At 54.8% G+C, this 24,733-nt stretch overlaps 9 protein-coding genes across 9 annotated transcripts; 4 read left to right on the forward strand and 5 right to left on the reverse strand.

Annotated features, from left to right (window-relative positions):
* Window positions 1-216: 216 nt before the first annotated feature.
* LTHEOB_3220 (Bzip family transcription factor) lies at window positions 217-1,707 on the forward strand (the record flags this gene model as incomplete). The annotated part of the gene is made up of 2 exons (XM_035512120.1): window positions 217-1,552; window positions 1,616-1,707. 2 exons carry the CDS (start codon window positions 217-219, stop codon window positions 1,705-1,707), a joined length of 1,428 nt encoding a protein of 475 aa, XP_035363113.1.
* Window positions 1,708-1,957: 250 nt separating this feature from the next.
* On the reverse strand, window positions 1,958-2,872 carry LTHEOB_3221 (Metallo-beta-lactamase; the record flags this gene model as incomplete). The annotated part of the gene is made up of 1 exon (XM_035512121.1): window positions 1,958-2,872. The coding sequence occupies one exon, from the start codon at window positions 2,870-2,872 to the stop codon at window positions 1,958-1,960; it is 915 nt and encodes a 304-aa protein (XP_035363114.1).
* A 678-nt stretch (window positions 2,873-3,550) lies between these two features.
* LTHEOB_3222 (Acyl-CoA thioesterase II) lies at window positions 3,551-4,522 on the reverse strand (the record flags this gene model as incomplete). The annotated part of the gene is made up of 1 exon (XM_035512122.1): window positions 3,551-4,522. The coding sequence occupies one exon, from the start codon at window positions 4,520-4,522 to the stop codon at window positions 3,551-3,553; it is 972 nt and encodes a 323-aa protein (XP_035363115.1).
* Window positions 4,523-5,916: 1,394 nt separating this feature from the next.
* Window positions 5,917-7,459, forward strand: LTHEOB_3223 (uncharacterized protein; the record flags this gene model as incomplete). The annotated part of the gene is made up of 3 exons (XM_035512123.1): window positions 5,917-6,688; window positions 6,746-7,039; window positions 7,092-7,459. The coding sequence occupies 3 exons, from the start codon at window positions 5,917-5,919 to the stop codon at window positions 7,457-7,459; spliced, it is 1,434 nt and encodes a 477-aa protein (XP_035363116.1).
* Window positions 7,460-12,966: 5,507 nt separating this feature from the next.
* LTHEOB_3224 (Monooxygenase) lies at window positions 12,967-13,518 on the forward strand (the record flags this gene model as incomplete). Its single annotated transcript, XM_035512124.1, has 1 exon — window positions 12,967-13,518. One exon carries the CDS (start codon window positions 12,967-12,969, stop codon window positions 13,516-13,518), a length of 552 nt encoding a protein of 183 aa, XP_035363117.1.
* Window positions 13,519-13,791: 273 nt separating this feature from the next.
* Window positions 13,792-14,862, reverse strand: LTHEOB_3225 (Dihydroorotate dehydrogenase; the record flags this gene model as incomplete). The annotated part of the gene is made up of 1 exon (XM_035512125.1): window positions 13,792-14,862. One exon carries the CDS (start codon window positions 14,860-14,862, stop codon window positions 13,792-13,794), a length of 1,071 nt encoding a protein of 356 aa, XP_035363118.1.
* Window positions 14,863-17,539: 2,677 nt separating this feature from the next.
* Window positions 17,540-18,174, reverse strand: LTHEOB_3226 (Cytochrome p450 protein; the record flags this gene model as incomplete). The annotated part of the gene is made up of 2 exons (XM_035512126.1): window positions 17,540-17,949; window positions 18,009-18,174. 2 exons carry the CDS (start codon window positions 18,172-18,174, stop codon window positions 17,540-17,542), a joined length of 576 nt encoding a protein of 191 aa, XP_035363119.1.
* Window positions 18,175-19,806: 1,632 nt separating this feature from the next.
* On the forward strand, window positions 19,807-21,546 carry LTHEOB_3227 (Multicopper oxidase; the record flags this gene model as incomplete). The annotated part of the gene is made up of 1 exon (XM_035512127.1): window positions 19,807-21,546. The coding sequence occupies one exon, from the start codon at window positions 19,807-19,809 to the stop codon at window positions 21,544-21,546; it is 1,740 nt and encodes a 579-aa protein (XP_035363120.1).
* A 631-nt stretch (window positions 21,547-22,177) lies between these two features.
* Window positions 22,178-24,317, reverse strand: LTHEOB_3228 (MFS transporter; the record flags this gene model as incomplete). The annotated part of the gene is made up of 7 exons (XM_035512128.1): window positions 22,178-22,431; window positions 22,513-23,439; window positions 23,500-23,609; window positions 23,663-23,744; window positions 23,797-23,910; window positions 23,964-24,115; window positions 24,172-24,317. The coding sequence occupies 7 exons, from the start codon at window positions 24,315-24,317 to the stop codon at window positions 22,178-22,180; spliced, it is 1,785 nt and encodes a 594-aa protein (XP_035363121.1).
* Window positions 24,318-24,733: the final 416 nt, after the last annotated feature.

Below are 24,733 nucleotides of genomic sequence, written 5' to 3' on the forward strand. Positions count from 1 at the left end.
CTATGTTATACTGGCTTGAATTTCTTTCCGGCTGCCACACATTGGTGTTAACTCTTCGGGCCTGATTCGTTTTGTAACGACCATGAAGTATTGACAACAGTATAGCGCCGCCGTACGCAAGTGCGTCTTGCACAACGCGAGCACCGCAAAAGAGAGAAGAACAGAATTGCCACTCTCGAAATACGCGTGAAGCAGCTACGGTCTCTAGCAGCGGATATGAATTGCGCCTTCTTTCGGTTCAAAGACGGCGCCACATCATCCCAGTCGCTCGCTGCTCGGCCCGAGCTAGAACAGGCACTTGAAATAACGGCCTCTACGATCACTAACCTGTATCAATCCACCGCAGCTACTCCCAATCCGGAAGGCGAGCGAGGGGATACCAGTATCCCATCACCCCCAAACCCGCCCGACACCGAACAGACAAGCTCAGCCGACGTCACCACCACGCCAGCCAACGACCAGGAGACGATCCAGCCCACCAGTCCACCTCATCAGCCCAGCGAGCTCCCATTCGGCTACACACTGACATTCGACGACGACGACACCTCATCGCACGAAGAAGAGGGGCGCTCCATCATCTCCACCTACAATACGCCTTCGCCCACCGCCTTCCCCACCATCCAACCCCCCTTCACCTACTCCTTCCACGAACCCACCTTCGGCGCCCGCCTCGAGCGCGCCGCCCTCGAACGCGCCTTCCACGTTCTCTCAACCGCCTCAATACGGCCAGCCGAGTACCAGCGCCTCTTCCGCATCTGCCGCCACTTCACCACCCACGCATCCCTGCTCTCCCTCATCACCACTGCCCTAAGCTCCCCCGCCATCCGCCCCTTCAGCGCGCTAACGCTACACCTGGGCGGCGCGGGTCTACACTACTTCCACGACTTCTCTGCTTCCTCCTCCTCCTCCTCCTCCTCCCCCTTCTCCGCTGCCTCCTCCTCCTCCTCTTCTGCCCCCTCCGCCGACATCGACGTCGACATCGACGTTGACAGAGGGTCGGTACCACTAATCCCCCGCACCCCGGCCGACAACATCCGCACCGCCCGCGCCGCGCTGCGCGGCCTCGGCCTGCGGCCGACGCCGGCGCTGGAGGCCGACGTTGCACTGTACGCGGGCGTGTGGTTGAACAGCCACGACGTCGAGCGGTGGCTGGCGGGCGCGCTGGGCGTGCGGGGCGACGGTGTTGTCGGACCGCGGGAGTCGGTGGTCAAGGTAGAGAGGGGTGTGCTGGAGCGTGTGGTTGGAGGAGGCCTGCAGCCGCAGCCTGCGGCGGGGGAGGAGGAGCAGCAGCAGGAGGAGGAGATGACGATGCAAGGCCTGCTGGATGGCGAGTGCGAGATTGCTGTGCATAGTTTCAGGGGGGCTGTGGAGGGGGTTGGAGAGGGCGTTACTGTCCAGCTCGCAGAGGAGCTGGGCGATGACGAGTGGGATCGCTTCTGCGATGTGTCTACGCCGTGGATGGTGGTGGACGAGGGCGGCGCGGAGGAGGTGGTAAACCCGGCGGTGGGAGGGGGAGAAAGGGTTGCGGTTGATTTGGATAGGTTCATTAAAGGTAAGTTGGCTTGGCCTCTCCATGTGTTTTACTCGTTCTGACTGTGCTTCTAGTGCTTATTAGGCGGGCCGGATGTGTTGGAAGTGGCCCAGGATTCCATCTTGAAGATGTACACTCAGCACTTCGTAGTGCAGTCATTAGCCTGTAGTGCTTAGACATGGTGCAGGATCGAGAGGCTTCTTTGTACCCATTGGTTTGGGAAATGATGCTTTTTCTGTGTTGGACCTCTTCGTGTTACGGCGATGCTATTTATTTATGTTGGTGACATTCGGCGGCTGTTTACCTAATCCGGTATCAGTGAACATGCTTACGTTTGCAGTTTACTCGGCTTCGGTGAGAAGGGAAAGCTTTGCGATCATCGCAGCACATAAAATAGTATTCCACTCGCATAGAAGACATCGACAGCTACTTCGCCTGCATCGCCGCCCGACACCCACCATCCAAAAGATACAAATTCCACCTCTCGTACCTCGCCCTCATCCTCTCAAACAACTCCTCCACCCTCCCCACCCTCCCCACCTCCTCCTCGAAACCCCTGATATACTCCTCCGTCCCCTCCAACATCCCCACCGCAACCCCCTCATCCGGCTCCGTCGCCGGCGCGAACGTATGCCCCGCCACGACGACCTTCGGCCTCAACGCCCTGATCCGCCCCAACGCCTCGACCCACGCGTCCCGCTTCGCCTGCGTCGACGCCTCCCCTAGCCACTGGTGGCAGTCGCCGTTGTACACGATGTCGCCCGCCACAACGAGCGACAGCGCCGGCACGTGCACGAACGCGTTGGCGTGCGTGTCGCCGTGCGGCACGTCGTGCACGCGCACCACCACCACTGCGTCTCCGTCGTCCTGCAGCTCGATCTCCCCGGACTCTGGCAGCGCCGCGAACGCGACGGGGGCGGCTTCGGGCAGCCCCGTGCCGTCGGGCGCGCCGGGCGGGAAGGCGGGCTTCCACAGCCGCTCGTATGTCGCCGGCGCGTACTGCTGCGCGATGCCGCGGATGACGGCGGCGGTGGCCGTCGCCACGATGCTAGGGAAGTGTTGTTGGAGGACGGGGAAGCCGAGGAAGTGGTCGCCGTGGGCGTGGGTGGCGATGAAGTGTTTTAGCGTGCAGGTGGGTGGGAGGGTGCGTTTGATCCAGGCTGCGAGGTCGTTGGTGGCGGCGACGGTGGCGGGGCAGTCGACCAGGATGGCGGTGGTGGAGGTGTAGATTAGCGTGCAGGAGAGCGGGGACCAGAGGCCGGAGTCGGGGGAGGAGGGGTCCGGCGAGGGAACGGCGGCGGGGATGGGGGGGCAGGTGTGGATGGCGAAGTGGACTGGCATTTTTGGTTTTGTTGTTTTGAGCGGGGGATGGGGTTGTGGAAGGTGGTGGTGGGTGGAGATGGGATGGTGGACAACGTACGGATGAGCATGAGTAGATATAGCTGGCTCTTATGATGGTAGAGCTCCCGTTGCGAAGCCCCGCATCTTGCAAAGATGGTGTTCACTGCCGCGGTGCTCACTCGGAAATGGGCTGGATTTTGATAACTGATCAGTATAATGACAACTGATTAGTGTAAAAATTTAAAGGGCACCGGAAACTAATCAGTTACCAACGGCCGTGTAAACAGGGATTGTTCGGCGAGTTTCCGAGAGGGGCTACCCAATAGCATCAAAGAGTAAGTGTAGTCTCGGGGAATGGGCTCGGAGATAAACGACCATTGATGCGAAGCTGATTTTTTCCCTTTCCCTACACCAATTTTGTTTCTCAGAATGCATCAAAGTCTTAGAAGGTCCAAACAGATCCACAGAAACAAGGCATAAATTAGCTAATGATACAGCTCCTGCTTTATCATGAATTGGCTCTTCTAACGGTCTATATCCATTCATTTATGCATCCTAGAAAAATCACGCCTGTCAAACGTGCCCTCGGCAATCTCGTCCACAATAAACAGCGAGGGTTCCAGGCTAGGATAATATGCCTCCATCACTTCTTGCCGAGGCTTGCGCAGATGTTGTTGACTAAAGGGCGGCTCTGACTGTCAGCCGCGGCGGCCGTAAGATGGACTGCTGCGTCATGCTCGCAACCATGTTCCCCTCTTCGTCCCAGAGCCTAGCTTCCGTGTAAGTGCGTCCTTCCCCACCAGTCACAGTCTTTATCTCCCTCAAGTGCCACTGATCCAGATTCAAGCTGTTCGTGAAGAACCTAAGCGCGAAGTCAAGGCTCGAACACGCTCCCGCATCGTCAAGGAACATGTCGCTGTGTGTCAACGGCATGAACGACAAAGCACCATCCAGTATGAATCCGAGTGCTGCGTAGTGATCCTGCTGTTTTCGTAGCGGGTGGCGGCAACGGAACCAATCTCCTGATGTCTTGGACGTCAGGGCGTCGCCGTCTTGCGGTGTCGCAGCCTTCTTCGCCACGCCGAGAAGCTTATTCGACGCGACGCCTTCAGGGGCTCCACGACACTCGACAAACCGTTCCAGAAGGCCAAACGTAACCTCATATATGTCGGCCATCTTTCTTGAGACGGTGCCGCTTCGGACCATCTCCTCGGTCGCTTCCATCCTGCTAGGGCACTGTTCAGGCGGGGAATATGACTTGTCCGGGGGCGCCGAGTAGACCAGCAGGGATGCGTCTTCTTTCGTCTGGAAGTCGGCGAGAATGATCATGCATAGTCGCGTGCTCCCATCGTCTTGCTCCTGGCTGAGTCGAACTAGCCTGGTCGCAAAGGTCCTCGTGTCGCGGACTCGCTGGACTGAGCATCGCAGCTTGCGGTCGGTTAGGGATGGGCCCAGATAGTTTCCGGTGGCGGAATAGAGGAAGTGGCTTGATGGAACTGTGTGGCATGCCGCTTGGATGGCGACGCCGAGTGTGCATCCTCCATAGCCAATGTTCTGGGCGTTTCCCATCCGCTCAGGGTTGAAGCAGCTGATGAACTCGTCGGAGCCTAGGTCGTCCACCGAGATTTGCTGCAGCAATGTTGAAGCCATATTCGATATGAATTCCGTGTTGTTTCTTTTTGGGTTATGCGTCAAAATAGCGGTGAGGGCGGGGAAAAAATCGTGGTGAGTATACAAGATGTTAGTAGGGGTTCGGGAATGTAGATAGTTATATACCAGGCCTCGAATTGCATTGTGCTCTATGTCATGCACGTCCAATCGGGCTACCGAGGTCCGTTCTGACTCTAATGATACCGAGGCTTCCAAAAGTAGGCTGGCGAAGATAGGAAGCGCCATGGAAGCGACTAAAAGCGATGGCGCAATGCCACATACCCACACGCTTATACTAATCCGGATTACAGGTCAAACAGTATTGGTCTACGCCGATAAGCAAATTATTTATATCTACTTACCAGTGATAAAGGGTTACGTTGCGGGCTCTAGACTTTCGTAAACCTATCTACAAAGTACTCAGTCTCGCGGTCCACGAAATACATGTTGCTTGAACCGTCGGCTATACTCTGATTAGTTTACCTTCTCGTTGGAGATTCTAGAGGTATTCAGAGCTCTTTTACTTCCGGGGGCCGAACTTTGGCAATGCTAGCATACAATGCGTGCTGCACTAAATATTCAGTGTCCCGGGGGAGGGATCAGGCACCGGCTGCGGATATGGCATTCATACCCCTGGGAGGGATGTATCTCGAATCTCGAGTCGCGCCTAATACCCGCTCGCGCTCAATTTCATCTAATAGAATCATTCAAGCGCTTGATTTTTTTTAGTCAGCTGTCATATACGGTGACATACATCTACATTGCTGCACTCTGTAGGTGGTCCAGCGAGCACCCGCGGAACAATTATTTTGCTACCGCAGTCCAAGATAAAATGCGATACATTAGCCCGCATAGGCTACCAGCAGGGCCACTGCCATAAGCCCCCCTCCGGGTAAGACGACAAGGCAATGCAGACTCTCACATCATTCGTTTACTACCATAAACTGCCTAGCTGCGCAATTGGCTCATTCAAGGCCGCTGGCTAGCCTCTCGGGCAGCGTCTGGAAAAATGGGATGCGGGTGCTGTCAGCATAGCTATGGCTAATCCATTGCAGCCAGCCGGTGCATGCTCACAGCCATGATCAATGTTTTAGAAATACGTTCTAAGATATTGTGACCTTGGCCATCTCGAACGGCAGGCAGTCGTCTGGGTCGAGCGGCGCGGCTGGTACGTGCCTACGTCGTGCTGTGCCTCCAACAGCGTCCGTGCAGGTGGGTGCCTAGTGATCATAGGCACCCACGATTCCAAGCTTCTGATTTGCGGCACAGAACTTCTTCGTTCACCAAGTATTAAAGTGTGCTCTCGCCCCCGACGTGTATGTACCAACCGCACCAACCAAAGGGACGACGCACCAACGGAAAAAAGGAAAACAAGACGAACCGATCACAACAACATGGGCGCGCAGGACCTCCCCTACGACATCCTCCACATCATAATAGCGCATCTGAAAGCCCTCATCCAACTTGACCTGTCTTCGGCAATCAGGCCGCGGCTGGCGCCGTACGCCTGCATATGCAGGTCGTGGAACGAGGCCGTAGAGCGCGAAATTTTCCGGACCCTCACGCTCTTCAGGGCCGAAGGGCTCGAGCGCGCCGAGGAGCTGTTGACCAAGTACCCTGACCGCCGCCTCTCCGCCCTGCGCCGTCTCACCTTCGTTGGGTGGTATCAGCGCAGCGACAGCGTCAGGCGGGACTTGAGCGCCAGGCAGCTGGCCGAGAGGGACGCCGCGTTCTCGGCCGATGCGGAGAGGTTGTTTCGTCTCTTGCAGGTTGTTGAACGGGCTGGGGATGCTCGCTTGACTCTGGAGCTAGAATTTGTATTGAAGAAAACTCCGCCTGAAGGTGGTGATGAGGATGGCGTTGAGGACTTTGACAGTAGTGATGACGACGACGACGACGACGACAGCGAGTTTGACGACTATGGCAGTGGTGATGACGGTGAGGAACGTCTCAAGTACGACCCAGCGTACTTGCGGTACGTGGGAGAGGGTCTGCCTCAGGTTCACTGCGTCAAACAGTTCATACTCCAAAGAAGCCAGCATGAAAGGTTGTGGGGGGCCTCTGTCACAACACTGCTGTCAGCCATGGAGGGCCTGGAGATCTGCGATGTCAGCCTTCATGATGAGCAAACAGTGGATCCCAGCGTTCGCATCGACTATCGGAAAGGTGCGTAGGGCAATCGATTTGACACTGGTTGGTTTCAAAAGTTGAACTTTCTGACAGCGTTGGGCGAAAGCCTCTACCGAATTCCTGACACGTGCAAAAGACTCTTTACATCATTTGAGCATTTCATAATGAAACGTCCCAAATCCCGGCCTGGATTTGTCCCAACTTCTGTGGACAGCCTCTGTCTTGGGCTGCAGAGCCTATCGACGCGGTTGGTAACCATTTCTCTTGAGATGCTGACCATATCACCCGCCCTCTTCTGGCCTCAAGGCGAAAGCGACGGTGCTACGGCGCCCCACTGGCCCAACTTGGAGTATTTTTACGTCCAATATCCACCTATTAGTGCCTCTGGTAAGCAGACTTTTCGAAGTACAACTACAGGCTCGCTAATAAACCTGGTCAGGTGAATCTTTCGCGCGTATGGACCCGGATAGACCCAACCAAGAGCTCACGAACGGCCTGTTTGTCGCCGTGGGCAAGGCTGTCCGCAACATGCCCGCGCTGCAGCTAATGGAGCTCCATATGGCCCCCGAGTTTTACTTCCAGCTTTTGTTCTCATACAAATTCGACAAGGCAGACGGCGAATTTCAAGCGGAGTGGCGGGGTCGTGGAGAAATGCTAAAGCTTAGCCCAAATGTACTTCAGGCTTTCGATATCAAGGAGGAGGACCTTGTGCTCAATGCTCCACGCCCGCCGCCTAAGAAGAAACTACGTTGGCCAGCTGTTTACCACAAAAGCTGGGATATCACAGCTCGTATGCGTGATCAGTAAAGTAGATAGTTGTTACACGTCTTGCCACCTGCGCAACCCTGATCGTAGTAGACAACAAGGCCCTTGCCCTCTGTGTCAACGTACGCGACAGTTGGCATGTTCATCTTGAATACGATGTGATCTTACTTACGTCCAGCAAAGTCTTGATCCGTTTCAAGTTTCTTCCAGTCAGTTCCCCATAGAGAGTTTAAGCAAGCATTGTAAGAGTCCTCTTCACTACATACACGTTAGCGAAGTTAGATAAGAGAAAGTGGCCGTGTGGATTTAGACAACCGGTGGATTATCGGAGTTAACAATGAAACGCGGAAACAGAAATCAAGGTTGACAAATGTTAGACAGAGTAGGCGACCCCGCACCTGAGAGCTCTGGAACTTGGAGGAGTTGGAGGATGATATGCTTGTCAAGACGCTTTCAGTTCCGATAGGCTACATACCGTTGAGAATGCCACTTGGCCACCAGCTATCGGCGGACGCTTGTGATCGACACTTCCATTCGCCTGTTAGACGCTTCTTTGGGAAATGTGGTTTTCGCAGCTCCTCACCAGAGCCGACCAATGACACCACAAACGTAAGCAGCCACATGTGGTGTAACAATCGAAAAGTAAACATAACATGGAAGACAAACGATTCAATATGGGTGGGACGAGCAAAAACATGCCCTTAGGGGCATCTAATTGTTAAGTACCTCAAGAAATTCGAATTCAAAATCCTTATGCGACCTTATGATATGGGTAGAATATGGAAACATTTTCGTTTTTGCCTCCTGGTTGGCAAGTTGAAATGAACAACGGATGAGATTTTACGGGGCGTCGAGATCTGAAGTGCATGCTTTAATTGGGACATACTCTGGACCAGTCAGCAGCTCTCCCAAGCACTCGGTGCCAGCAGATCATCGATTCGGTCGTCGTATTCATGACTGAAGCTCCTCAAAGGCTTGGTAATCACTTCGCAGCTGAAGGTCGCCCCACTCAGACAAAGGCTACCCCGCCCAGTAAAAGCGATAAGTAGGACCGCAGTGTTATACGATCTTTTCCAACGTTCTCACAGAGAAAGTCACCGCAAACATGTCAGCAGAATGGTGGCAAAATTTTGCCAACAATTTTGCGACCGATCTGGCGCCACTAATATCCCTGTTTGGAGAGTCACCGACAAAGCAGTATCTCAGCGAAACTTTGACATTTGTCGATGTTTTCATCTTCTCCATGGCCCCGATCGGGGTTTTGACCGCGCTGGTGTCAGCAATTCGCGTCGCAGGGGGCCCATCGCTACGCGCCTTTATTGGACGAGCTCAGGAGGGGGCTGGGATAGCAGAAGCAGAGCTGTGCTCATCCACGAGTCGAAACGTCTGCGAACTTTACAACAACGGAGGCATTGCGAGGGTTTTTGGGCGGCCAAAGATTCTGGAACTCGTCCATGATTGGGAAGGAAAATCAGAGCCACAACCGAACGAAGAGAGTTGGAAACCTCGCAACGAAACGGAAATATACTCTTTTAGGGAGTATGTTAACCGGGGGAATTGGCAGGAAACAAAGGCGAAAGCAGGTCTCATTCGAAACGAGGACGAAGAAAATCGCCCGGGAGAAGATCCTGTCAAACCGATACAATACTCTGCCAACGATTTCGCTCCACATCCAAACCTCTCACTGAATGTTGGCATCAAGAAGCTTCCCCGGATATCATTCTACCTGGCGGCTGTTCTGGGCTTTGTACTACAAGCTGGTGTTCTGGTATATGCGGGTTTGATAACCTACAAATATCCGAACAGATTCCAGAGAGACGACAGCCAGATCGCGGTCCCGGCCTTCCCCTTCGCCTGTGCAGGGACTGTTCTCGTGTGCATCGGTGTTGGTATATGTGCTTCCATCATCGAACGAACCACATACGAGAAAACCTTCGAACGCACAAAAGACACAAGTCGACTCTACTGGATCCAACCGGGCGATCAAATCGTTGGAGACCAAGTATTCGACTGTTTTGCTTACTCAGACGCCAAGAACCAGATCAAGGAGTACACAACCTCAAAGAGGGAGGTCGACAGAGATAATGACGCGAAACGATTTCTTGCCAAGCAATCTTTCTTGGTCTGGGTAGCTTCCCTTGCAACAACAATCGGATTCTCGCTACAATTTTTGGGTCTCAGAGCTTTGCATTCCACCGTGTCAGTAGCTCAGTTCGGAGCCATACTGATAATGTCCACCATTAGAGCATTGCTAAGGACAAGACGTCTGGAGGAAGAACACAACATTCTTGGAAGCTTGAGCGCTCTCTACCTACGCCATGAGCTTGATTGGCTTGCAATCGAAATGGCCCAAGAGAGTCGCACCTATTCTGCTCAAGGCGTGTCAAACCTGGCTCTACACCGCCCCTCTTGGCGTGTTACAGGGCCTAAAAAGATTGCATTTAGATTCGTTTCGCTGCAGAAAAGCACCCCAAAACGTTCCAAAGACAAAGCTACCAAAGCGCACGCCAAGAGAGTCAAGTTAGCAGAGATGACTGGTGCGCAAACAACGAGGTTAACCTCGGCCATTGATGACCCATGGGACGACTCAATGATTGCCTCCCGAGTATGGGCAACAAAGCTAGCTCGCGCGATTGAGGGAATAATGAGTATTATCGAACTCCAATGTCCAGTGATACAGCCCCCGCATAAGGTGCAGATTTCTTGGGATATTGGTTGTTTGATGAAAACTACAGCAAAAGGACGCCCCTACAAGAGCACGGTATCACTTACCATCATCCAAGACACTGAGGGCACCGGATTACATGGACCATGGAGAGCTGATCGGTCGGAACTAGAGAGTGTACTCGGGCTCTGGCTGTGGTCTATGATCTTGGCAGAGCGGATTGGGCAATCAAAGGACAAAGAGCCGCCTGGACCTAACAATTCGATCATTTGGGCTTCACGTTTAATATCTGCTCTTGGAGATTCAGACTTTTCCGACCGCGAAGCAAGCCTAAGGCTTTGGCTTGAAAACCACAGCTCTCCCTTACAGGAAGCACAACTGAAGCCAGAAGATACTACGTTCTTCCCTGGCGGCTTGTGGGTAAAAGAGGACGATGGGAATGTGTACAAGCAAGCCAGCGAAAAAGACTTTCAAACGGAACGAAAGTTGACTGGTCGAAGAATCTTTGGCTCGAACATAATCCCCACCAATATCTTTGCCAATGCCGAAAAGAAGCCGTTCGGAGTACTACACCTCCCTTCAACAAGCTCTCTGGAGATGATGTGTGCTCAGGAACTTTTCGCAATCTTCTTCAGTACTATCATCCCGCAAATCGATGAGATAAGGGGTGATACAGAGATCGTGAAGGGTCCTCGTAGGTTGCATGTGGCTAACTCAACAATCTCGAAGATGATTGAGTGCTTCATTTCTGCCGGCATCGGTAACCACGATGATGCCATAGCCTGCATGGTTCCGGTACTTTACTCTGCCAAAAAGCTGAGCTATTCAAGTGTATTCAAGGCTGCTCGGGAGGCAATCGAACACATCCACAGAAGGGGGGATTTGGTCAAAGGGGAAAAGGATCTTTTTACTGCGCTAAAGCTAGCGCTTCAGGGATTCGAATTCGAATCTGAATCAGAATCAGAATCCCAGCACGTCATCCCTCTTCCTGGAGACACAGAGCGGACCGGTGAAATATTCCTTTGTTTGATCAGTCTATGCGAGCTGTACCGGCTATCAATGCTGAGAAAGGACAAGTGGGATCACCTTTTCGGTCTTCGCGGCTTTATCTCTCTTTACGATCTGTGGACCAAATATGGAAAAGCCCCAAAAGATCTTGTTTTGTACGGGAGCGTTACTTTGAACCTGTGCAAGAAAAGAAATGACGATGGGAGTCTCGTTCAAACTATAAAAAAGCTCAGAGAGAGATCAAAGAGACCGGACATTGAGATCACAGATGAATCCTTCCATGATGCGCTCCACAAAGGCAATTTAGGGGGGGTACTCTGCACTCTCGACATCGATGCTGCTTTAGATGAATACAGTGATCGTTATTACCATCAGTCATCTGAGAGAAGGCCCGTTCTTGCAATCGCTGCCAAGCACGGATGGTACCAGGTCATGAGGACTCTTGAACGGTTTGGGGCCGACACTAGAAATGTTGACCAAAATGGCCTCAATTATCTGCATTACGCGGCAAAGAGTTGTGATGCACTGATAATCAAAGACCTCATTAACGAAGACAGTGATCTTATCCAGAGCGTGGACAACTTAAAAAGATCACCACTACACCTGGCAGCAGCAGCAGGCAGGACAGATGTTGTCAAGCTTTTGACCCAAAATGTCTCCGTCGAGGTGAATACCAGGGATAAATTTTTGAAATCACCGCTCGATAATGCCATTCTGTCAAACCATCCAGACACCTTCGATCTTCTGTCAGTCCTTGAGCAAGAGCGTGATGCAGAATCGCCTCCTGGAGACGGTTGGGATGTCGAAACCAAAAGACTATTCCAAGCTGCGTGCTGTGGTAGCGCTCAGGTCGTTCGAAGACTACTGGCCACTATCGTCAGCTCCGACTCAATTAAGCAGCTTCGTCCTGCCCGGAATAAATTGGTGGAATGTGAAGATGGGTTTGCAACAGATCAGAGTGACGGTTCACAGAAGTTTATCAGAGTCTTCGAACTTCTCAGAGAACATGGCTATCTTGCAGACACATGGAAGATAGAAGGTAGAACGCCGCTCTCATTTGCTGCAGAGGCTAACAAAACTGATTTGGTCAACTACCTCCTGGAAAATTGCTCGCAAAGTTCAATAATTGGCATGGACAACAGTGGGAAAACATGTCTTCACCACGCGGTTATCTCGGAGTCTGAATCCGCAGTAGAAGCTCTCATGGGGTGGAAACACAGCAAAGATTTCAATGTCAAGGACAAAAATGACTTGGATCCACTTGGTTATGCTCTCAAACAGAAGTCATTTTCTATAGCCTCAGTGCTTCTCAAAGGACTCCCCCACGGGCAACAATTGATACTTCCCGGCACTGCGATAGCCGAACAAACCGGATCCATCTATTTTCAAGGCACAGACTCCCGAATTAGGCAAATCGCGCCTGAGAGCCATCGGAAAGGACTAGGTCAGGGTATGACTCCCTCAGATCCTGTAAGGCTCTATACACCTCTTGCTGTTGTCAAAAGAGGCCAGCAGGTACAGTATAGCCTAGACTTTCGAATTTGTGCATCTGCTAACAGAAATAAAGCACCAACTGTTCTATGTCTCCAAAGACAACATACTCAGTGATCTACTATACGATCAGTCAGGACACTGGGTAGAGGGCTCTTTTCAAATGAATATGATCAGAGTCCACGCAAGATCTTCCCTAGCTACGTCAAAGTGGAGGGACAAATGCTACGTATACTACCAGGGTCAGTGGCCCCTTTTCATTACGACTCACTAGCTTACAATATCAGACGAGCAAAACTACATCCGTGAGATCGATACGGGCGGCTCGTTGGAGAAACCTGGAGTTCCTTTTGCAGCCGTCGGACTAGCTGCTGAAGGTTCAGCCATGACAGGATTTTGCAACAAACAAGAACGATTCCTGTATTTCCAGAACGTGTATTTTGAGATCGAATGGGCCGCAAAATTTGGGGATAGATCGTCGAAGAGGAAAACACAGTACAAGCCGGATTTGAAATTACTGACTCCACTTGTGGCATGGGACAAGAACAGCAAGGGCAACGAAATGTTCAAGGACAACGAGGACTTCGAAAGGTACAAGGACGATAAGGACTACGATATTCTGTGCTGCGACAAAGAAGGTCACATCCGTATCATTTCACGAAGTGACAACGCTCTCGAACTCTCCGAATCATGGAATATCGAAACCATGGATGGCAGCTCAACTCGATTTGCGGTCGATCAGCTCAACAGAAAACTGATTTATCAGTCAAAACTTGGCGATATACGAGGAGTGGAGATTGGCGGGCAAGATTTGGTCGGCGATTTGCTGGTGGCGTCGAAGCAAGTCTCGGAAGAAATTGATCCTCGTGAGATTGCCCCGTTGCGGGATGAGCACTCGCCACAGGGCAGTAGTAGCGAGAGCAGAAGAGATTTCTGAGAGGAGGAGAGAAATGGAGGCATACTGAGAAAGAGGCCATTTCGGTACCGTTTTTTTGCAAGATTGGTTTTGACTGGAGTTTCTGATCTCGGAATATGTATACAATTGCACCGCAATCTTTTAAATGGAATGGCTTTTTCTTACAGATATCGAATCTGATTGAAATTAGGGGAAATTACCTGCGAATGGGAAACCTGAATCCAGGATGATCCTCGTCTGGATGGATTGTATCACTTCCTTTTGGTAGAGTTTGTACCATTAGACTTGTCATTTTCAAAGCTTCGCAGCCTCCAAACCCTTCCAAATCCTCTCAAAAACACCCACCCCAAACCTCCCCAACGCCGTCCCCACACCCACGGCATCCGCACCAACCCTCCTCATCCTCCTCCACCCACCCGCATCTTCCACACCCCCAACCCCAATAATCATAATCTCCCGCAACTCTTCCTCCCTCCCCAGCGCCTCCTTCAAACTCAGCACATTCCCCAACGCCAACGGATGCAACGGCGCGCCCGCCATCCCGCCCAACCCCAACCCACTCGCACTCCCCAACGCCGGCTCCAACGCCCCTTCCCCTTCACCCCTCACGACCAACGCCGGCGCCAACGTATTCACCGCCGTCACAAACGCCACCGGACACGGCCGGACCTCCCGCAGTGCTCCAACAAACTCCTCAAACATCCCCGCATGCGTAAACGGCGGCGTCTTCACGCCAATCGGCACCTCGACCACCTTTGCCCCCTCCGCCCGCCGCTCGTCGCTCCGCTCCTCCCGCACAGCCCCCTCCAGCGCCCTCAAATACTCGACCAACGCACCGCGACTATACGCCGGCGGCGGCTTCCCCGGAATATTCGGACACGACAGATTCAGCTCCATCGCCAACGGCATGCAGACCTCGCGCGCCCGCGCGCAGATGCGGCGATAGCACTGCGCAACCTCCTCCGGCGCGCCCGTCACCGACACAATCACCAGCTTATCCGTCCGCAGCCGCCCGCCGCTGGCCGCCGCTTCGGCCGATATCGCCCCCACGAAGCCCAGATACGCGTCCAGCGGCAGCGGGCTGTAGCCGAGGGTGTTGAGGCTGGCGGCGTGCGTCGCGGGCGTCGCGGCGGCGGAGGGGTTGATGCCGACGGGGGACTGCGTCGTGGGGGAAAAGAAGGTGTATTGGTTGACGGCGTCGTCGTGCGGGTAGCCGTGGAGGAGGCTGGTGCGCGTGGTGATGGCGCCGGTGTGGGGGCAGGCGTAGAGGGGGAGGAGGTGCGAGAGGTCGGTCGCCCACGGGTTGGCGGAGTTGAGGAGTGGGGGGGTGATGTTTAGCGGTGGCGGCGTTTTTTTCTTCGACATCGTTGTTGTTGTTGTTGTTGTTATGGTGGGAGCGAGGTTTGGTTTAGGGTGGGGACTGGTGGTGGTGGTGGTGGGTGCGCGGCGGTGCCCGCGGCGGGGTGGTGTGAAAGTGCATTGTGGAAGGTGATGGTGGGGAAAGTGTGGTGGTGGTGGTTGGAGCTGCGAGGCGAGCGAGCAAGCTTCGGGTGCTTATCAGCGGATGCGGGTCGGTCGCTGATAGGCATTGGGAAGCGTAACACCGGCCCGAGGAAAGTCATGGCCGGCGGTTATACGAACACGAGAAGCTTAGCTTAGACGTGATAGCTCCCGGAACTCAGAAATAGACTTCACAGCAGACATGGATCCTGGATAATCGTCATTTCTGATTGTAGTTAGTTTTGCAGATACTTGTTCGAGGTTCTTGGACTGATGCTCAAAAGCCGAGTCATCCAGATCATTTGCCTGAGTGGCATAAGCATTTCAGCTGTGGTGTAGACACATCCTTAGCTCGAACATCAGAAGAGGATCTTGACCATTGCACTCGATTCTAATTTGGCCATGCTCAGATGGTTCCTGGCCATACCGAAGGTCGACTTCTGTAGAGTTGCGGCACATGGACATTGGACTCATATAATTGAGTTCAGTGAACCCTTCAGGAGCACCTCGTCATTGTGGAGGCGCAGGCGCCATTCTAAGTTTCAAGGTACCGCATATAGCTCACTACCCTAGAGATGACTACGCACTCAGCTTGCGCAATGGTCGTGGCACGCGGCTATTGTGATACCGATGTCCTTGTGACCCAACGTTCATGCGGAAAAAACCGACCATACCAGGACGATTCAGCAGCAGGGGCAGCAGCCATCGTTTTGGTTCTGCAGTTTCATGCTGCCACGGGTACGTATGTTTGGAGTCGTGGTCTGCGTGGCGGTGCGAGTAAGGTGTGGCTCGGCGATCAGCAGAGTCCGAGGCTTATGTCCGAGGATCCCTACCGAGATGGGATGACTGAGCAAGTTTTGCGCTGTACGGAGTAGCGTCAAAGCGAGTAGGTAATCTAGGATCATCTGGCACCTGCAAACCTAAAAACTACCTCCATTGTTGTGTATATGGGACTTCATTCATCTCATAGATGCAAACATGTCCGAAGACTAAACGCCGAGCTACAGACGCAGGCATATGCCGTGCCAAGAAACAGAGCAAAACAAGCCCCCTTCCCATTACCGCTAAGGCGTCTGGGCTTAAGTCTGATAGTAAGACAGATCCATTCCCCCCTCCGTCATGTTTGCGCGTCAGTGCGGAGTCTCTATAACGACACTAGACCTGCGATTGCGGTTTCGTCAGGCCCCCCGACATGACACGAAGAAAGGAGTTAAGTCGGCCTACTGTGAAGCAATAACAACGCAAATAATGCGCATTGCTGTATACTGGAACTACACAGTATGCAACAATGCCAAGGACGAACAGTTCACGCATGGTCAGAGTGGGTCGGCCGAGGAAACTCCGCCTCCGCTCTACCCGGCGATTCTCCGCCATTCCGAATCCGCCCATTTCCGAACAGAGACATACAATAGTTAGATGCAGCTAAAATGCTAGTGCAAATGCTTCCCATCGATGCCGCATTGCGGTAAGACAACGATGATAGTGGCTGCACCCCCCACTTGCCTTACTGCCGTTCCGGCGCCTACCCGCACGGCCGCGTCAGCAGTGCACGTGTGTCCTTTTCCAACGGTACGCTAGCTGTATTGGGCCCGACACTGACCTTTCCCTCTTGTCCTTTTGGCTATCCGGAAGAATTCATCCGTAGAACACGAGCTGGATATTGTTCAGGACCTTTGTACACCGCTCCAGGTTCTCCCCGTCTCGTACTCTGACGCGGGATAGGTGGCAGACAGGGAAAAGTGACGGGAGGAGCTCCACAAAGGAAATTGCAACGGGTTCGCCAACAGCCCTATAGACAGACGGGAGGGGGGCACACGCGCCTGAGCGACTTGTGCGACGGTAGTAGGGCTTATGCCCGGCCAATTCCCACCGCTTGTTGGCCTCTGCTTTCTAAACTAGCAAGATAGACTTGGCTCTGCCTGCTGTTCCAGAAGCCTACTGGATCTTGTATGATGATCGCCCAAATTTCGGTGTAAGGCTGCGAGGATCTAGAAGCAGCCCAACAACTGTTGAAAAGGGACATGATCGGCGTCGACGGCGAACGAAAAGAGGCAACTGCCACAACCTTGTCTCAGAAAACCGGATTTGGGAGCGTGCCTCGGGCAGATCAATGCCACACTGAGGAAGGAAAAACAGACTATTGAATTTCTTGAGGAAAGGCCTTATGGTTGTCCTTGAGTGACAATTGGAAAGACGGTGAGAACTGGCAGTGTGTCGAAGTGTGGCGGAATGGTGACATGGTCGATGCGGGCTGGACGTCCGTGGTGTGGTGGGGCGAAGGCGAGTAAGTGACCGGAGCATGTTGCTCACTGAGAGCGGGAATTATTTCTCGATGCAGCACGCACTTGATAGCAATGGCAGTGGAAGGCAGCGAGGAATTAGAGACCATTCATGTTGCTATTTGAACAATAGAAGATAAGCTAGCAAGGAAGAGAGTAACCGAAGATAAATGAGACCTGGAAGGAGTGCCAAAACGTTCTTCTCGAGCACTGGTATACATTCTTATCTCCACTGTTCGCGTTATCCGTTATTCGACGACGACTTAAGCCCTCTTGTTGTCAGGCGGGGCCTGAGTCCTCAGCGAGATGGGCACGCTGGTGCCGTCGTCCGAACCGGCGGCGTTCCACTTCAGGGTCCAGATGCCGTCCTCGCCCGACGGAGTAGCGTAGAACTTGGACTGCAGATCGCCCGAGTCGGACTTCCAGAAGAGCCAGTTGCCGTAGAAGATGAAGCCGGTGTCGGTGTAGCCGTCGGACGGCGCCGAGTTGCTGATCTGCACGCTGTCGAAGGCGCTGTCGTCGGTGTTGATGAAGAAGTACTGGGTCGAGTTGAAGCTGACGTCGGACGAGTTGGGGCTGATTTGGACCGGGCCCGAGGTGGTGTCGTGCGAGAAGGTAATGTTGGACGCAACCGAAACGTTCGAAGGAGGGGTGTTGCCGACGTAGGCCGTGCCTGATTTTTTTGCGTCTTAGATGCCGCTTTCTTCGAAATCTAGAGCACTGCTAACTTACCGTCTCCGTAAGTCAAGCGGACGCCGCCGATTCCGGCATCAGGCGTGGCTCCGTAGGCGTAAAGCATGCTGTTTGAGATTGAGGAGGCGCGGACTTCGAGAGGCACAGATGCGGCGGCTGCGAAGCTGCTGGTGGCAAGCAAGACGATGCTGGTGATGGAAACCATTTTGGGCGTTGAAGTTGATCGTTAAAAAGTAAAGAACGTAAGGCTGGATCTAACTCCTGTTTGGAGTAGCGACTGAAAGTTGAAGATCGCAATGTAAGTTAGAGGGAGGCCTTCGTTTCGTAAATCTGGGCCGATGGTGGTATATACGCGAAGGAAGGCTTAGAATGTGCGTAAGTCGACCTTTCCTCTGGCCGCCGGCTCAGCCCAGCGCGCCGCATGTCCCCTGCCAGTTGACTAGCACAAGCCACTAAGGCTGACTCGGCGTACGCGGCAGTGCGCACGCAGGATAGGAGCGATGATTCTAGGCTCCGTGCCGCGAAGGGCAAAAGCGCGAGGCTTGCCGGGATGGATTGAGGCTGAGGACGCCAGGACCACGTCAAACTAGACAACAACGCGTCGCGGCCCACCCTGCATTCGGGATGGCGAGTCAAACAATAAACGCTGGGGTTCATATTGAAACGGGCGATTAACCCGCGACTGGTGGACGTAAGCCATTGTTCATGCCCGGATGACGCAGACCCGAGGCCGTTCAGGCGTGGGTGGCTGCGGACCGGTGTTCGGAGGGATTGCCGGCTCCCTGTGCGCTCGCGTGTCGTGACGAGCCGACAGGGGCTCTTTGCTTTTGAGCTGACGACGACACCAGGAGCACTTCGCCTAAGTATAGTTCAGCCCTGTATTGTAGGGGCGGGGCCTAACGAGCAGTCTGGGGAACAGCTTGTTCTACTGGCCGGCGGTGAATGACAAGATGACACTCAATCTCAGACAAGCTATTGAATCTTGAACGACCGAGCCTCATCGCGACACGACACGACAGGGCCTGCAGGTGAATTCGCCGAACTGTTTCCCCGCTCCGCGGCTTGGGCTTCTCCGCAGACGGGCGCATTGTGGATGACGCCTCGGCAGCCACAGCCGGAGCCTCAGCGGCTGACTGAGGCCTGAAGAGGCAAGTATTGGTGTCGCATCAGCGTCCAAGCCTCGCGTTCTGCTAGCGCCCGCTCTGGCCGAGAGCTTATCGTGGCCCATCGAAGGGGATCGGGGGAAACAGTTGCGGTCACGACGGCGCAGGCTGACGCGTTCAGGTACCAGCACCGCCGGCATGCCAAGGCCGCGTCAGTCCTTGCGCCGCCGGTTGTGCAGATCATCGGCACCGCGCCGAGTCAGCTGCCGGGCTTGTATACCCGCACGTTTGGGGCCTTTGCAAATGGCAGCCACCGGACAGGACAAGTTCCGCCCTGAGCCGCAGGCGAGCTTCCGCCCTACCGCCCCTTCCTCGGCGGTTCCTGGCTGCAAGCATTGAGCCCCTCAATCTATCAGACTCCGCAAAGCCACCACCTAGCTTATACCGTTGTAGATCATAGCGACCAGGCGCTTACCCTTAGCCCGCTCTCTCAGCCCACTTGACACTCGTGCCTCCTGCAGCGCCACGCGTTCCCGTGCATATGCGGATACGGATGGTTGTATCCAGATCGGGCATTGTCAGAACCGCTGCTTCACGATAAAAGATTTGCCATTTCGCCATGGCTCAAACGATCATCCACCGCCATCATCACTCTCTCCACTACCATTCGTTTCTTTCATAGGCTGGCGTCCATTCGTTGAGAGTCAGTCAGTTCCTTGCCACTCCCTTCCGCCATGAGGAGCAGCTTTCTCCTTGCGGCTACTGCCCTGCTGGGCTTCTCGGCTGCCGCTCCGCAGGCTGCGTCTGTCTCTACCTCTGCCTCTTCCAATGCCACCTCTACCGCTTCTGCTGCCACATCAACCTGCACCGGCAACACTGCCGACGACCGCACTACCTGGTGCGACTACGACATCAGCACCGACTACTACAGCGATGGCCCTGACACGGGCGTCGTCCGCGAGTACTGGTTCGTCGTGAGCGATGTCACCGTCTCGCCTGATGGCGTCTCCCGCTCGGCCATGGCCGTCAACGAGAGCATTCCTGGCCCGACCATCTTTGCCGACTGGGGTGACACTGTCCGCGTGCACGTCACCAACAGCCTGACCACCAGCGGCAACGGCTCGTCCATCCACTGGCACGGCATCCGCCAGAACTACACCAACCAGGACGACGGTGTCGTTTCCATCACCCAGTGCCCCATTGCCCCTGGCGAGAGCTACACGTACGAATGGAAGGCCACCCAGTACGGCTCCTCCTGGTACCACTCCCACATCGGGCTGCAGGCCTGGGAGGGTGTCTTCGGCGGCATCATCATCAACGGCCCCGCCACCGCCAACTACGACGAAGACCTGGGCATGATCTTCCTCAACGACTGGGACCACTCGACCGTCGACGAGCTGTACACCGAGGCGCAGACCAGCGGCCCGCCCACTCTCGACACTGGCCTCATCAACGGCACCAACATCTACAACGACTCTGGCACCGTGACTGGCTCGCGCTTCGAGGTCAGCCTGACTGAGGACACCAGCTACCGCATGCGCCTGGTCAACGCGGCCGTCGACTCGCACTTCAAGTTCATGATCGACAACCACACCATGACCGTCATCGCCATGGACCTGGTGCCCATCGAGCCCTACGAGACCACTGTCCTCGACATCGCCATGGGCCAGCGCTACGACATCGTCGTGACCGCCGACCAAGCCTCGGTCGCCTCGGACTTCTGGATGCGCGCCATCCCGCAGAGCGCGTGCTCGGACAACGACAACAGCGACGACATCAAGGGCATCGTGCACTACGGCAGCTCGACCGACACGCCGTCCACCTCTGCCTACGACTACACCGACGCCTGCGTCGACGAGGACAGCAGCGACCTGGTGCCCTACGTCTCGAAAACCGCCACCTCGGGCACCTCCCTCGCCGAGGCCGTCACCGTCGGCACCAACTCGGAGAACCTGTTCCGGTGGTACATGAACTCGACGTCGATGCAGGTCGAGTGGTCGGACCCGACGCTCCTCCAAGTCTACAACGACGACCTCAGCTTCACCGACACGTCCGGCGTCGTCCAGCTCGACACGGCCGACGCCTGGTACTTCTTCGTCATCGAGACGGACAACGCCGTGCCCCACCCCATCCACCTGCACGGCCACGACTTCTTCGTGCTCGCCGCCGGCACCGGCAGCTACGAGGACGGCACCACGACGCTGAACCTCGACAACCCGCCGCGCCGCGATACCGCCATGTTGGATTCGTCGGGATACCTCGTTCTGGCTTTTGAGACGGACAACCCGGGCGCGTGGCTGATGCATTGCCACATTGGCTGGCACACGTCGGAGGGCTTTGCGCTGCAGATCTTGGAGCGCTACACGGAGGTTCAGGAGTCGGGCATTGACTACGATACCCTGAGCGACACGTGCTCGGCTTGGTCGACGTATGCTGAGGAGAACTCGGTCGAGGTTGATGACTCTGGTGTGTAAATGAAAGAGGTTGGTGAGGGCTGCGGAGGAAGCAGAAGGGAAGTGAATCGACTAAGGCGTGCATGTTCGACGTGGCTGCATTTCGTGTCTCTCAGAGTCTATACTTTCCCTTATTTCCTTGACTTTCTCGTTCGTCCTCCAAAACCTCCCATGTAAATGCAACATAGCAATGGGAGCGGCAACGGCGTTCATTTCCGGCCATCTCTGTTCCTCATTGTCCTAATTATTTTTACTTGCAAATAAACAGAAATGACAATTCATGAGATCAAAATATTGTGCAACAATAGTACCCTGCCGTCACGATTAGTAAGTGTGTTGGTCTCAAGAGGGAGAGATATGCAATTTTGGAGATGTATAGCCCGTGTCCTAGATCCCGAAAATGAAAACCCAAGCATTGCTGCGAAACTCAATCTTTGCTTACCCTTCTCGCTTCCATCCAGCAGTCAATTGCATATTTCAGATGTTCGCAATTTTCTTCTTGACCTGCCTCTTGATATCATTCTTTTTCAACCGTCCGTAAAACAACGCCAAGCAATGAAACCGAAAGCAAATGCCTTAACGCCGCAACCATGCAAAGCCCCTCTTTTTCAACCCTGGCCAAATATTATCCTCCTCTTTCAATTACCCCAGCCTACTTACCGTTCGCAGGCACCCTCTCCACCACACGCACCACACCCTGCGAGCTTCCTTCGGAATTACCAGAGTCGCTCTCGCTATCGTCGTTATCATCGTCATCCCCATGCACCCTCTCGCTACCTTCAGGAGGGAAGCGGCAGCCAATCAGCATGATGGACGCAAACACAGCCACAGCCGCATTGCACAGGAAAACCAAGTTTGGCTTGCCGACCTCCGCGAGCTCGGAGAAGACGAGGCCGAAGACACTCACTATACGACGAAATCAGGTCAGCCCACCAACCACCTCAAACACCAAATCTCAAAAAAGAAAGAGAGAAGAGAAGAACTCACACGTCGACAACGCCGCCACCATCTCCACCAAACTTATCGCGCCCAACGCATCCGCCTTCTGCCCCGCCGGACACATCTCAATCATCACGCTCTTCGCCGCCGACGCGCTGCCCGACGCCAGCGGCAGCAGCGTCGCGACGGCAAACACGTGCCACGACGCGCTGCAGAACGTCGCCAGCCCCGTCAGCAGCCCGTCCGCGACGAGGCTCCATTTCAGGAAAAACAGGTCGAACGCGCTGTTCTCGTGGCCCGTCGACGCCTGGCCGTCCGCTGGTCCAGAGATAGGGGCGGGATCGAGCGCGGCGGCGGAGGGCTCGGACGCGTCTTCCAGCCCGAGCGAGACGGCGGCTTCCATGTCCTCGGCGGCGGAGACGCGGCGCGCGCGGCGGGACGTCGGGGGCGGCTGGAGTGCTGCTGCTGCGGCCGGGACGGCGGCGGCTTCCGCGGCGGCGGGGGAGCGGGCGGCGGCAGGGTTGAAGAAGGTGGACGTCGCGAACCACTTGCGTCCATGGTCGATGATGTGCGGGAACGCGAACGTCAAGAACGTGCCGCGGATCACACAATAATACGACATCAGCACGCCGTTCTCCTTCGTCCCGAAGCCGAACTTGATCGTCGAGAACATCTGGATCAGCGTCGGGATGTAGCCCGTCGCCAGCACGCCCGTGAAGATGCCGGCGAAGAGCAGGGGCACGCCGAACTGACGGGTGACGCGCCCGTCGGGCAGGCGCCAGCGCTGCGGCGCGAGCATCTTGGCCGGCCCGAGGAAGCGCGACAGGCCTTGCCGCTTCTCGGAGACGACGTCGGCCTTGGGTGGGGGCACGTAGGGGAGGAAGAGGTAGGCGTAGAGCGTGGCGAAGGCCATGGAGCAGAGCGCGATTTCCCACGGCGCTTGGATGCCGAAGACGTCGCCGGATACGCCGCCGACTGGAGGGGGAGGGGCGTTAGATGGTGAGGGTGGTGGGATGGCAGGACGGTTGCACTTACGGAGGTAGCCCAGGGCGGTGCCGAACATGATGATGCCTTGGAGTTTGCCAAACACGGCAGTGCGTTGCGAGGGTGTCACGACTTCGGAGATAAAGGTGTTAAGGACGAGCCTGTATTTGTCAGTCTCTACGTACGAGAATTAGACGCATGAGCAAAAACTCACATGTACCCAGCAGGGCCGCCGAAAAGGCAGATAAGTTGAGTGGTCTGGATGATGATGATGCCGTTCTTGGCGCCGACCATGACTGTGTTGCACACCATCAGTTGCCGGTTTCGGCGAAGGCGGGGGTGTCTCACCTCCGATGTTTTGGCACATCAATCGGATGACTGGGAAGAACGTTTGCTGCACCATTGCGAACCGGGGGCCGAGCTTCTTGATGATGTATCCGGTGAGCAACAAGTTCATGACGCCTGCAACCGACTGTTAGTTCAATTCGCTTTTCAGGAGCTTCGGGGACCCGCACCAACGATGGTGGTCGATGTGCCGACGAGCGTGACCTGGCGAGCGGTTTCGGCCTCGATTTCGTGGACTGCGCAGCGGTCATGGCCGGGCGGAGGCACTTCATGCGTTTTGTAAAACTCATCGCACGTCATGAGGCGAAAGGCGTAGAGCATTCTGAGAAGCTGTGAGTTTGTGTTTTGGTTGCTGGCTGCCAATTCGGTTTGACTCACGGCACCTGGGTGAACGACAGCGACAGACTCATGATGAACCCCATCAATAAAATCCGGGCCTCCACCCATTTGCTCTGTTTGGCCTGCGCCGGCTCCTGCGGCTGCTCGCGCGCCAGCAGCGGCGTCGTTTCGCTTGCTACAGCCATCTTTTTTTCCCCCAGAACGTCTCGAGCAAAAAGGAGAAAGCAGAAAAAAGAGAGATGAAAGAGTAAGACAAGAATCTGGTGGGGCGGGAAGGCAAATGGGATGGCGCGAGTTGCTCGTCGGCTGTCGTGCGACGCGGCCCGGCAAAAGATAAGCTTCGCCGCTCGCCGCTGTTCTGCGAAAAATCTCGCGCCCCTCCTCGGCTATTCTCCTCCTTTTGGTCGTCACGCGGGGAGGTTGCACCACTGAGGGCGATACGAGGGCGGGGTCGCAGCGTAGTCTGTCAGCCCGCAATAATACTACCGTCGAGCACAGTCAGCATCCAGGCGCCTATATGGTCTTCGATAGATAAGAGGCTTTTTGTCCCCTACCTACTTGCGGCTGCAACCGGCCAGGAGAATTCCCTATTCTGGTAGTC

This window comes from Lasiodiplodia theobromae, assembly GCF_012971845.1.
Source record: "Lasiodiplodia theobromae strain AM2As chromosome Unknown scaffold_8, whole genome shotgun sequence".
In the NCBI taxonomy this organism is placed as follows: domain Eukaryota; kingdom Fungi; phylum Ascomycota; class Dothideomycetes; order Botryosphaeriales; family Botryosphaeriaceae; genus Lasiodiplodia; species Lasiodiplodia theobromae.